Source organism: Vespula pensylvanica, chromosome 17 (assembly GCF_014466175.1).
Source record: "Vespula pensylvanica isolate Volc-1 chromosome 17, ASM1446617v1, whole genome shotgun sequence".
NCBI lineage: Eukaryota > Metazoa > Arthropoda > Insecta > Hymenoptera > Vespidae > Vespula > Vespula pensylvanica.
This window is the reverse complement of record NC_057701.1, coordinates 2,865,652-2,879,448: the sequence shown is the minus strand read 5'-3', so window position 1 is coordinate 2,879,448 and position 13,797 is coordinate 2,865,652. Positions and strand designations below refer to the sequence as shown.

Here is a 13,797-nt window from a genome sequence, read left to right as displayed (position 1 = left end):
AATGATAAAAGAAATCATTTATATAGTGAAGACTTATTTCATTTTTATTTTATTTTAGAAACTTATTGTTACTCCAAAGAATGTTAATAACAATCTTTTTCTAATTTGGAAAATGTTTCTATATTACTATTTTAGTCAAGAAGTTATATTATAATAGAGTATCTTTGATATTATATTTACATGTAATAAAATAATAGATTTTTGCGTACTCGTATTTATAATATTTCTTTCGTAGACGACTTAAATACTTATGAATGCAAAATAATAAAAAATCGTTATTTAATAATTATTAATAAAAAGCACGAAATTTTATCTATTTGTTATAAGACAATCATCAGGACAAATCGATTGGCACACACTTCTTTTTATTTATCGAGTATTTCAATTTACTCTTGTTACTTTGTGTTTCTTAGAGATATCAAATACAGAATAAAATTATGAAAACATTTTTTTTTCTGTTGCTTATACTATTTTGATAAATACATGGACTAAAATAGAGAATTGTATAATAATAATAGTCATGTAATATCTACATCAATGTCATTTGTTTGTATAGTCTATGTCTTGAAAACATAAAAAGTATAGTAAAAAGTTTCCTTCTAGTGAGACTTCAATAACAATACATTCTATGTTTACAAGGGAGATCATAATAATTAGCTTACAAAGAACTTTCTTATTTAGCCCTCTATTTGTTTGTTAGTATATTCTCAATAATACCAGCTTGTTTAGTACACTTCAATGCCTGCAAATAATTTAACCAAAATATGATACTACGATTTCTTTAAAACTAAAAACTGAAAATTTTAAATATATATACAATTTTTTATTATATATCTATTTATAGAAATGATTTCTATACTTACACACATATAAATTTTATGCATTTGTTCCGCCGCTTGTGAAGAGGAAAAAACTGCTTTCAAGGTACGGCTTGTAGGAGGCTCTAAAGCACGATCAATGGCAGTCCAAATACATTTTTTCCCTTCAAGCTGGAAAAAATAAAAAACAATAAGAAAAAATAACGAAACAATTTACAATGATTTCATACAATTTTTTTCTTTATATCATTCTTATATTTGTTAATAAAAATAAAATATATTACCTGCATTTCGGTGCTCATACTAATAATCGTATTACTCAACATTTCTCCGGATCCATCAGCTTTTAATATTATTTTTTCACCAAAAATATTCATATCATAATATATTGCCAATGTTCCTAAAGCTATCTGTATCCATTTTGTTCCATCATTTGATTTTGTATATAATGTTGCTCTTTTCTCAAAAATTAATGAACCTTCATCTTCATCATCATCATCATCATCTTCATCATCAACATCCTCTTGATCATCGATTTCATCATCGATCTCATCAACACATTCTTGATTTTCTTGCACAATTCCACTGTTATACTTGATATCTACATAACAAATATAGATGCATATAAAACAAAGACATAATTTATTACATATAACTGTAAGATTCAGATTATTATTATACAACTTATTAAAAAAATTAAATTTTATTTCAACATACTGTGAACAATCATAATATAATTCACAAAATTATAAAAATCAATCATAATTCACAAGATATCAAATATACCGGTAAAAAACGAAAACAAAATCCGATATTATCTCGAGAAATATATGTATTTAAGAAATTATATTTTTTTTTTCTTACTATATGAATTTAAGTAAATATAAACAATACAAAATACTTTTTAAAACTAATTATAAATTGAGTAGATAACATTTCCAAACTTACATAATATAATAAAATATATAAATTGTGTGCTATTATATTTGATATTAGTTGCATTAATATTATTAATAGTTCTCTATCATTTAGTGTATACTTTTCAGAAATCATGTAATCATAAATCACTTATTTAACATCTAGGATTATCGTAAATTAACATTTGCACTTAATTTTTATTATTATTATTGTTATTATTATTATTATTATTATTATTATTACGTCAATATAGTTTATTACAAATGGAAAATCTTATTTAAAATAATAACATAAAATTTGAGAAATTACATAGGATAACAAATAAATGAAAAAATGAAATTTGTGTCTTTTTTGTTTATATATTATAAATGAAAATATTAAAAATAAACATAACGATTAAATAGTTGACCATAATTATTATATAAATACATATTATTTTTCGTTAAATATCATTGTGCTTAATTATATTACATATCCATATATCTTTCATTTATTTTTGATCTATAAAAAATATTGGTTTAATATTAACCAAAAGAAATATTGTTACATTGAAATATCTTTATATTATCGCCAATTTAATACAAAATATATTTATTTACTGGAAGGAGATACTATATATCAAAAATTAATCGATTCATAAATAATACAAGCACTGAATATGATATGTAAATCAAAAGAATTTCTTAAATTAAAATAATATTTCAATAAATTGAATAACATTCTGTTCACAAAAAGGTATTATCATCTAATATCGCTAAAGCTATATTATATGCGACTTTTAATATGAAAGTTATATATTAAATGTAAAAATGCATTTCTTAGCTCTCATAACAATTTTATAACGTTTTATTATATGATATTCAAACTAGAAATGAGTAATACTCGATTGTATTATATTATAAAATGTGTTTAATACACATCTATTTCGAAAAAAGTACAATAATTTCAATATGAAAATTTGTAGAATGTCTTACAAAGGCAATCAATTAAATCATACAAGCTGTCTATAAAAACAAAACTTTGTAAATATTATCTCCAATATGTTAATCGTCAATTTAAATAAGGCATTATATGTATTTTTACATTTCTTATATACACTTACATTTACAGTAATGTTATACAATTGACATTTTACAGAATAGGTATATCGCTCAATTTATAAAATTAAATATCGTTATACGTACATAAATTTAATTATAAAACATTCTACATAATAGAAAAAGAAAAAAGAAAAAAGTACTTCATGCAATAAAAACTATAATGAACATCAGTGATGACTATTAAGCAAAAAAATTAAGATTAGCTACCTTGTTCACTTTGTCTTTCACGTAGCGTTTGTTGTACTTCGTCGACAATTTTCTTAAATTCCGCAGCCAAGTTCGAAGTTTTAAATTTAACTGCGAGTTCTTCGACACATGGAGTTTCTTCCGCATGATTCATACCTGCCCATATCCATGCTCGATCCGATGTAGAAAGTGAACGAAACTCTGTATCTGGGTTGATTAGAAAATTACATACAACTTTGTGAACTTGTTCTCTACGTAATAATAATCGATATGATCCATATTTGGCATGATGCAAAATTTTCATTTCTCCAACTCCTCTTTCTTTCCATTCTTTTGTAGCATTATTGTATCTATATAACTTGGCTCTATTACAAAATACTGCAAAGATATTTATTTTCAATTTAGTATGATATTATTAGATATAAAGATCAAAAACTAAAATAAGTAAAGTTAAATCAAATAATTACTTTTTTCTTCATCTTCTTCACCAGTTCGTACTTCAATAGCATCTGGCATTGGAATAATAGGTTCAAAGTGAGGATCGTGTTCCTGATCATTTTCATTTTCACTACACTCATCTTCGTCGTTATCATCTTTTTTATCCCTGTCTCGTTGATCTTGTTTTATTTCTTCTATTGTTATCGATTTACTAGGAACCGAAGAAGTTACTTTGGAACCAAACACAGATAAACCAGTTCCAGCAAAAGAAAAGTTCGGATCTGTGGAAAAAAATTATATAATGTATTGTAATTTTTTTAAATAATTAATGTTGATTCATACCTTTTTTAAAGGCTTCTGTTTGTGGGGCTTTCTGAGCTAAAGCAGAAAATGTTACATTGCTTTGCGTCAGGAAATCACCAGTGTTATCATCCTTGTTAGATGTGTCTTCTGCTAATGTAGAATCAGTTGAACCAAAGGTTAAGTTACTTGAAAATGGTGCAGAAGTATTACTAAATATTGAGCTTGCGGATTTCGTTTCGAAAGTAGGTGCAGTTGATATTGTACTGGGTGTCACACCAAATATTATTGTTGAAACAGAGGTAGTAGCTGGAGGTAAATTACTAAATATATTTTTAAAAATCAATGACGAACTGTTTCCTGTTGTATTTAAAAATGATTTCTCCGATCCTGCATCTACTGATTTTGATGTACCTCCACAAATCTGATTTCCAACATTTTCTAATGGATTTGAATCTATTTTAACTGCAGTTTCAAATAAAGATGTAGAAGATGTGTTACTAGGAATAAATTTTGGCTTGCTAAATATATTCCTACCAGCAGAAAAACTGCTAGATTGTTGATTCGTACCAACTGGTTCACAAATTTTTACGTTACTATTACCAAACCATTTTGATAATGTATTATTTGAATCCTCCGTAGATTTATTAGATTGACCAATTGATCCACTTGTTATCAACTTATCATTTAACGTAGGTTGAGAAGGTGATGCTCCAAATATAAATCCAGTAGATTTCTTGTCATTGAAAGCAATAGATTTGTCTCCAAAAGATAATGAAGAAATATCGAATATATTATAAGTAGTAGGTGTATTTGGTTTAACTGTGACTGCACTTTTTGCGTCAGAATTATCTGATTTTGTTACAAATGAAATTTTAGTAGATGCATTTGTTTGAGCATTTTCATTTCCATTATCTGAAGTTTTAATTTCATTAATGTGTGAATTTATATTCACAGGAGCAGTATGTGTCTTCGAAGTTGAGATTGTTGAACTTAAAGTTCCATTAGTCTTTAATTCTCCTTGAACTTGGAAATCTTCAATCGGTGGTGTACTTGGTTCTATGCATCCTATACATCCTGGGCAATCCTCTTTTTGCTTGTAAGCATAAAAATTCTCTGGCAATTGTAATTTTAAAGCAGCAGCTTTCTCTTCAGGCGTAACTTTTAATTCGTATACAACCTGAATATCTTGAGAGGACTTTGCATTTTGTTGTTGTATTTGTTCATCTTGAACAATTTCATTGTTTGATGATAATTTTTCTGATTTTCTGGCATTATCAATAGCTGTTTTAAAATCTGCGGCAATTTCTGAAGTTTTAAAACGACACGCAAATTGCATGTACTCAATTTCTCCTTCACTGTAATCTGCAGCATTCCACAGCCAAGTTTTTTCATCTTTTGGTTTGAATTCTACTTCTGGTAAGACACAATGATTTAAACATAATTTCAGTACTTGATCTCGTCTCATTATCAGTCTTAATTTTTTAGTTTGATAATGTCTTAATAATTTAATATCACCTAATCCACGTTCCTTCCATTCTTTAGCTACAGAATCATATCTAAATAATTTAGCTCTATGACTATAAAGTATTTCTTCGTCTTCTTCTCCAGTTTTAACTTCTATCTCGTCTGGCATTGGAATTATCGGTGAAAAATGAATATCATCACTTTCAACGACTTCTTCGTCACTGGTTTCTGCACCACCAGGTGATTTTGCTGGAGATTTTGCTGTAAAATTAAAGCCAAAAGACTTCCCAGGAAAACCAAATGTAAATTGCGTGTCTTGAGACGTTGGAGTACTTGGTTGTTGAGTTCCTCCAAATATACTTTTTGTATCTGCACTAGATTTTATTGGTGTGCTAAGTTGCACTTTACTTGCAGACTCATCTGTAGTTCCATCTACTGATTTATTCATTCGGAATGTAAATCCACTTGTTGTATCTTTAATAGATTCTTGAGGAATACCAAAAGTAAATGTAGGTTTTGATTCAGTAGATATTAAACCTACACTGAAACCACTTGTCTTTTGTTTAGGTGGCATAGATGGATCTTTAGGGCTATCACAAGCAACACAATAATTATATGTTTCCAAATTGGAAATATAACATTCCTTACATTCCCATGAACCAGAAGGTTTTTTGAACAGCTGAGAAAGTGGCACTTGTTGAGAAGATGGTGTGGATTCGACTGCTCCAGTAGATACATTAGAAGTTGCAAGAGTAGACGATTCTCCGCATGCTAGACATTTTGATTGTTTACCATCGTTTCTAGTATAACATGCATTACATTCCCAAGATCCTGGAGATGGCTTAAATAATTCTGATAATGGTACTTGTTTATTTTCTGCAATTACGTTTGATGTTTCGGATATTTTTTTATTTTCATATTTTTTCACATCACTAGAAATATTATCTTTTTTCTTTTTCTGTTGATCATTTATAAGTATATCATAGAATTTTGATGCTTGCTCTGGGCTTTTAAATGTTATGGAATATGATTCTAACTTATTCTCTCCCTTAGTATCATAAACGACCCAATTAATAACATTTTTATTTATAGACTTAATATTAAATTTCATTTCTGCTAATACATCTTGATTATAACAGACTTTTGAATCCTCTTCTCTATGCATTAATAAATTCAAATTTCCTGTTTTTATATTCAATATAATTTTCATCTGTCCAGTACCTTTATTCTCCCAATTTTTATTATCTTTGCATTGTCGTTGAAGGGTTGCTTTTTGTTCAAATAAAACTTTTGTTTCGCATTCCTCTTGGCCAGGTAGTTCAGATTTTTGAGTGATACCGCTTGTTGTAGTTGCAACAATTAATGTTGCAGGTGCAGGTGCATGCGGTCTTCTTAATGAGACACGAGACGCTGAAGTCGTAGAAACAATTGCTGCCGTTTGAGACGTAGTAACTGTAGTTACGTCACGCATACCAATAGAAACAGCAGTTGTCGTTGGTTCAGAATATGAGGGAGAGATCGTATTTGATTTTAAGAAAGAAAAACCAGTTACTTGCGTTGTTACAGGCGTAGATACATTTTTGGTTGTTGTCGAGGTAATTATGATCTCAGGTGTTTTGGTGAATTCAGGTTTATTGAATGAAAAACCTACGAATGGACTTACTTTTTGTGTTTCATTTTGTTTCTGGGATGTACTTTCTATTCCAGTAGAAACCGTTTGAATGACGGGCTTTGAAGTGAAAGAAAATCCACCAACAACAGCTGTAGTTGCAGCAGTTTTTTCTTTATCCAACGGTACATTATTTATATTTGTTGAAGTAACGAGAGATGATGAATGATTGTTCTCTCCTTCTGAAACTTTAACATTGGTTGCTGTTTTGTTATCGGTTTCATTAAATACTTTTTCATTAATAGATGTTAAGCTAGCTCTAGCACTATCAAAATGTTGTTTGAATGAGAGAGCTTCTTCTGCAGTTTTGAATCTGATACAAAGTTTCTCAATTTTCACTTTTTCATCTGCAAAATCATTCGCAACCCAAATCCAAGCTTTATCATTATTTGGCATACTAGTTAACTCCATGTCAGGTCTTAACATATGATTTGCACATATTTTTAAGACTTGTTCTCTACGCATCAACAAACGAACTTTCCCTTCTGCATTTTTTAATAATTTAACATTTCCAACGCCACGTTCTTTCCATTCTTTATCCACAAAACGGAAAAGTTTTGCGCGTGCACAATATAATGTAACTTCATCTTCTTCGCCTGTTGTAACTTTAACTTCAGCAGGCAATGGTATGACAGGAACAAAATCTGGTATTGGATCGTGTTCTGGTTCATGTAGTTCAGCAGAACTATTTGGTGAACTAGCTGTGTGTGCTTCGATATTATTGCTTTTTGATGTTTCCGATAAGGAAATATTCGCTGGTGTTGATGTAAGTGTTGCAGGCAAAGGAGGTAAATTGACAGTTGTTGGAATAGTAGCTTGAGATGGCATAGAGATTTGATAACAATGTGGAACATTCTGTGATTCTGTAGTATTTGCAACAGTAGAAATATTTCCCATTCTATATTGAGCAGGGATAGTAACGCTCAGAGTAGGTTGCACTAATGGTACTGTAGTTGGTAGTGTATCTGAAGTAGTTATTACAACATTTACAGGTGGAGATTTCTTAGTAGAATTATCTTTTATTATAGTTTGAGGCTTCGTCACTTCAATTTTCTGCATTGGCATTTGCAATGATATATTTGTTGGAGGTGGTATAAGATCACTCAGTTGAGTTGCCAATCTTGATGCAGCAAACAGACCTTGTTGTAACATGTCCGGTACCTTAGGTCGATTAGGATACAGCATAGGCATTGGATAAACATTCGGAGGATATAAAGGTGGAATTGCTTGTGCATTTGGATCAGTAAATGGTAGAGTTCCTTGATAGTAACCCTGGAAAGCTGTTGCTGGTGGATACACTAATGGTGAATAAGGATGTCTATGAGATGGTGGAAACATATTTCCAGAAATGGAAGATGTTGGAGCTGACTGATTGGTTGTATAATTTATATCACCATAATCTTCTTCTCCAAGAACATATAAATCGTCTTCTATATTAGGATTAAAATTAACTGGTTGAACACGTTGTTTTTGAGAATCTTTTCTTAATTCTGCCATTTCTTTTGTTAATTCATCTATCTTTTCCATTATCATTTTATTTTGTTCTATGATTGTTTGCATAACAGTATCTCTAGCATGCATCATTTGACGTATCTGAGCATCAAGCCGTTCAGGACTCGGGCGTGCTTCCTAAACATACAAACAGTTTTAAAAACTATCTCACTCTCTTTATATATATACATATATATAATTTTTTAATTATATTGTATATATATATATATATACATAAAACTTATCAAATTACCGTGCGATTCCTTGATAAATCCATAATATCTTGATGTTGTGGTCTACAAGGTGTACTAGATTGTTTTGGAGTACGATGAGTATTTTTTTGTGGTGTACTTAATATATTCACAGGAGTGCCTAATCCAGTTAATGCAGATATAGGTACATTCGTTATAGGATGATCAACGCCACTATGTGCAGGTGAATAACTTTCATCTGATAACACATCGCACTCATTTCTACTTACTGCAATATAATTACATAAAATATATTATAAAACTAGATAAATACTATGATACGAACAATGTAAATACAAAATCCTATTCTTAACTCACAGTCTCCTTGTGATAAATCTGGATCAATCCTTTTTAATTCATTTTCTATAGCTGAAATATGTATACACAGTTCCGAATCTAATGGATGTTTCAGATTCATTCCTGGACTACGTAATCGATCTAAAGTAAGATAATAACAATTTCTAGCTTTCGAAAGCATAATGATATGCTGTGATCTTATTTCTGATGTTAAGCTTTCTCTAGGCATAGAACCGACTATTTCATCAGCAAGCATTTTATAAATCTATTTCAAACAAATTACATTTTATTTTAAATAAATTAATAAAAAAATTAAAAGGAGTGAAGAAAAAAGTCTTACTTGTCCTTGCTGAAACGTAGCTTCTGGGCATTTCAATACTTGCAATGCATCAATTGCTTGCTCATATTGTTTATTCCGTACAAAGCGTTGAGCCAAAAGTAATCTACCTTCTTCCAAAGCGTTAGTTAATTCTGCATTACTCATGTTCTTTCTATTCTTACAAATAAGTTAAATATAGTTACATAAATAAACTGTCATATACATTTACAAAGAATAAAACAATGTTTTAATTACACAAACAATATATACTTACCCTTCATAATTAAATAATTTAGAATTTGTTACACGTATAGTTTGATTATTTTGCAATCTTTCAAGAAGAGGTATAACAGTTGACCAATAAAGTTCATATCGAACTTCTAAGGCCATAATGTCAAGATGCTCTGGATCTTTTTCTTTTAATATTTTTACCTTAATTAATATAGAATATATTATAAAACTACACTTCTAGATATTTTTAATACAAAGTTAATATAAAATTAATATTAATAATGAAAAATTAATGAATATTTACCCTATGATAAAATAATCGTGCTAAATGTACCAGAACTACTGGATGCAAACCATGATTGCCGATACAACGAACAACTTCTAAACCTCTTCGTAATTCTTGTCTAATTTCTCCTAAATCTCCTTCTAATGTCTCTTTTCTAGAGTACATTTTATATGCATATGACCACCTATGAAGGTAAACTCATTTATTTAAACAGTTTGCAAATATTAATAAAGATAATGAAAGGAGATTATTAATACCATTTCTCTTGTGCAGATGTACAAAGGGAACTAGTTAGATCTGCTGGTAGAGTAGGAAGTCTTTCTCGAGTTAAGAAACCTCTTTGTTGCTGATCTTCAACCATTACAGCAGCACATAAAACTAAAAATAAAAATATTTTATATAGATGTTTCTTATTTCAACCACATTATCAATAGATTACAATTAACGATTAACATAGTATAATGTTAGTATAATTACTTTTACAACTAACCTGCAGCATTTAAAAATGCATCAATGTCTAATCTACATAATGTGTCAGGACCAGCTTGATTTAGATTATTAACAGAAAATTGCAATTCTGGAAATACATGAGAATACTGTTGTGGATATGTCTGATCCTTCTTTTGAGTATTTTGAAGTCGACTCCTAATACCAAGCCAAACATGATGATGTAACGAATCTGGCCATACTTCTTCCGAAACTGAAATAAAACTTAATTACAATAATTTTTGAAATTACATTTAGTCGATTAAAAAAATAAAATGTACCTTCATCATAGCGTTTTAATTCATTTGGTAAACACAAACGAAGAGGTGGATTAAAAACTGTATGATTGCAAAAATATGAAGTTTTTATATGTTGTTGATACAGTTTGGATACAAAACTTCTCTAGAAATTATTATAAGCATGTAAATAAGAAACATTAATAACATCAACTGTTGTAGTTATATACTAAATAAGATATTCATAATACCTGATAAATTCTTTCTCTCCATGCTTCTGTGAAGAAAAATGTATCAATCTTATTCATCAGTTTCTTGACATTATTTCTTGCACAATCTTGAAGAACATTACCTAAACAAGATGAAACATTTATAAAATAATTTTCATACTTTGAAGTCAGTAATAGTTCATGCAAAAACATACCAGCCTGACTACATCTATATGACCCTTCTCTATACCAAACTGAAACTAAGTTTTTAAATTGATCTTTCCCATGAATAGCCCATGAAGCTGTAGAATCTATTGGATGTACATGTAATGCAAACAAAAAAAGAACTGCACAAAGTCGACTTGCTTCATCCCAACTGCCTTGTTCTCTTTTAGTTTTTCGTAATAATAGACATGCTAAATGAAAATGCAATTGACCCCACATATGTGTTAGCATTTCTTCTGTGTACATTGGATAACCAGACAAATTTTGTGATTTAAATTCAGTCAAAACTTGATCAAAACTGAAAAAAAAAAAAAAGAAAAAATATATATATAAAAATGTGAAAATAATTTATAATGATAAAATTGTAATAAAAAAATTATAGCAATATTATATTATATAATGTTTCAGTAATAAAAAATAATAATTTTTATCAAACTTTAATATTTTTCTATTATTATTTTCAGCTAAATATAATTCATTTTTATTGTGACATACTTAAATACTGCTTGTGTTGCTTCCGGTATTGTTTTAGTTGTTTCATTGCCATGCTCCTTCAAAGAAAGTGCTGCATATCTTTCTAACGTGGATATATAAAATACCCAAAATGACCAATCATCCTGTTTGCTTTTTTTGCATTTTCCTAATAACTCGCTGAGTGATTGATACCACATAATGCTATTTCTGTGGCAATATGTTGTTTCCACATTAGCAGCATGATTATAAGCATCATTGAATCTTTGCTTTGCCATATAATACTTAATTAATTTAACACGCAAGTCGACATCTGTTGGCCTGATGGATAACTCAGCTAAAAAAAAAATGATTATAATGAATAATTTAAAAATATTATATAACATATTTACAATCTTTAGAATTAAGGATTATATTTTTTTGAATTTTTGCTAATATTAGTTTAAATAAATAATACTTTAACACTTACATGCAATTAAAGCTTCGAGATCTTCACTACTATCGTTTGGTCTTTCTGCCATTAACATCTTTTCTTTTAGTTTGAAAATTATAGGATGATGTGGAAATTGTTTATCAGCTCTCTTTACCCAATATCTAATACGATTAACGTCTGTACCAGTATCCATATCAACCAATAATTCACAAACTGATATAAAATAACAAAGAAATTATTATAGTAATTATCTATTGTATGAAGTATTATCGTTATATTACTAAGAATATACCTTTTAAAACCAAATCATTTTGACTTGCATCTAATTCAAGAGATAATTTATATTGATTAAATGCTGCTTCTTTTTCTCCTAACGCTTCAAGAGTTTGACCTAATAACTTATGTGCGCCTGCTGATTCTTCTCGTACTTCCAAGTAAGAAGACACATATCTCTTGGCAGATTCATAATCTCCTACTTGATAATATAATTTAGCTATACTATAACAACGGTATGGTTTCTGTAAATAAAAAAATAAGTTAATCTTTATGATAGAATTTAATAAATTTAATAATTAATTACTCCTTTTTAACAATTTCTATAGATGGTCTAATAATAATATTAATATATCAAATAATCAAAAATATCAATATAAAAGTTATTTAATTCGAAGATGTAAAGAATAATAAAGTAATCGAAACTAAGATTATTTCAAAGTTATAAATGTCTCGCGTTATTATATTAATTTAAAAAAAAATGAAATGATATTTTAACAAAGAACAATTACCATAAGGACTACATTCTCATAGGATATCAAAAAATTCTTTGTTATATCTTTTATAAAAATATTTACAAAGCAACAGATAGATTTTATTATAAAAACGTTTCTGATGTTAAAATTTTAGAAAAAAAATGACCTTGAAATGATCGGTTTCTGTAACTTGATTTGCTTCTTCAAAGAAAATAATTTTAATAAAAAAAAAAAAAAGAGAAGAAGAAAAAATGTTTGGTATATTTGAAAAGAATATTACTCAAACATGATAATGTTAGGGAGACCACACTTATTCAAGTTTTTACGGAATAGGTTATGAAGATTCATATAAAAGATACTATATCAAAGTTAAAAGATCAATACAACGTAATTAAATATATTAACTAAAAGAACACCGTGTTTCAACATGTGGTAACTAGAAAATGGGTTCGTATTGTTAAAAAATTGGAATAATTCTTTTCTAAAGAAGTTAATCACTTAAAAACGTTACGAGTGCGCGCCTCAAACGTAACAAAACGGTCATTCATTTTACACGGTCTCCCCGTGCTAAAAACAAGCCATACCTCATTGTCGTTTTTCAGTTTACGAAAAATATCTTGAACGTGACGATCAACGTCTTTTTTCGACCGAAACATGTTTCAGGTCACTACAATGCGTTTTCTTTCACAAAATTGCGACAGATTATTATAACTAGCACTTTATTAAGGTATAGTTCAAAACACTAAAAAAACCTTGATGCGAGGTGCCGCTTTCTACAACGTAAATCTCCTCTTTCAAACGGTTTTCAGTGATGCCACGACACTAGATGAGATATTTCTAGTATCGTAAACTCTTATCGCTAGAAATATTTTCAAAAATACTAGTGATAGCTTAATGTAAATGTACATGAGTACAGGCCCTTAAAGTAAATTTAATTTTTTATTCGTATTTTTTAAATAAATTAATTGTGTATTATGATATATATTTCATTTAATTTTATCTGTTATATTTGATATAATCATTGTAATCTAATAATTACAGACATTGTTTTTTGATATTTTACATTTCGTTTTAAACAAATGAACGTTTTCTTCTTGGATGCTTCAAACAGTGGTTCACAACTTTATATCGTACTTGTGATAAAAATAATATAATTAATACAGTAATAGACCTCTAATATATGTAATTAATAAGCAAATGTTATTAATAGCTTTTGT

General features: G+C 28.7%; 1 protein-coding gene across 1 annotated transcript; it reads right to left on the bottom strand.

The window, feature by feature from the left end:
* Positions 1–682: 682 nt before the first annotated feature.
* Positions 683–13,380, bottom strand: LOC122635061 (E3 SUMO-protein ligase RanBP2-like). The gene is made up of 20 exons (XM_043824831.1): positions 13,165–13,380; positions 12,124–12,349; positions 11,868–12,044; positions 11,423–11,735; positions 10,918–11,225; positions 10,745–10,845; positions 10,539–10,659; positions 10,262–10,471; positions 10,029–10,149; positions 9,790–9,955; positions 9,529–9,686; positions 9,276–9,426; positions 8,957–9,200; positions 8,641–8,867; positions 3,803–8,525; positions 3,490–3,741; positions 3,044–3,400; positions 1,103–1,419; positions 864–989; positions 683–742 (listed from the first exon to the last, which is right to left on the bottom strand). The coding sequence occupies exons 1-20, from the start codon at positions 13,234–13,236 to the stop codon at positions 686–688; spliced, it is 8,427 nt and encodes a 2,808-aa protein (XP_043680766.1). The 5' UTR covers positions 13,237–13,380; the 3' UTR covers positions 683–685.
* Between the last annotated feature and the right edge of the window lie 417 nt (positions 13,381–13,797).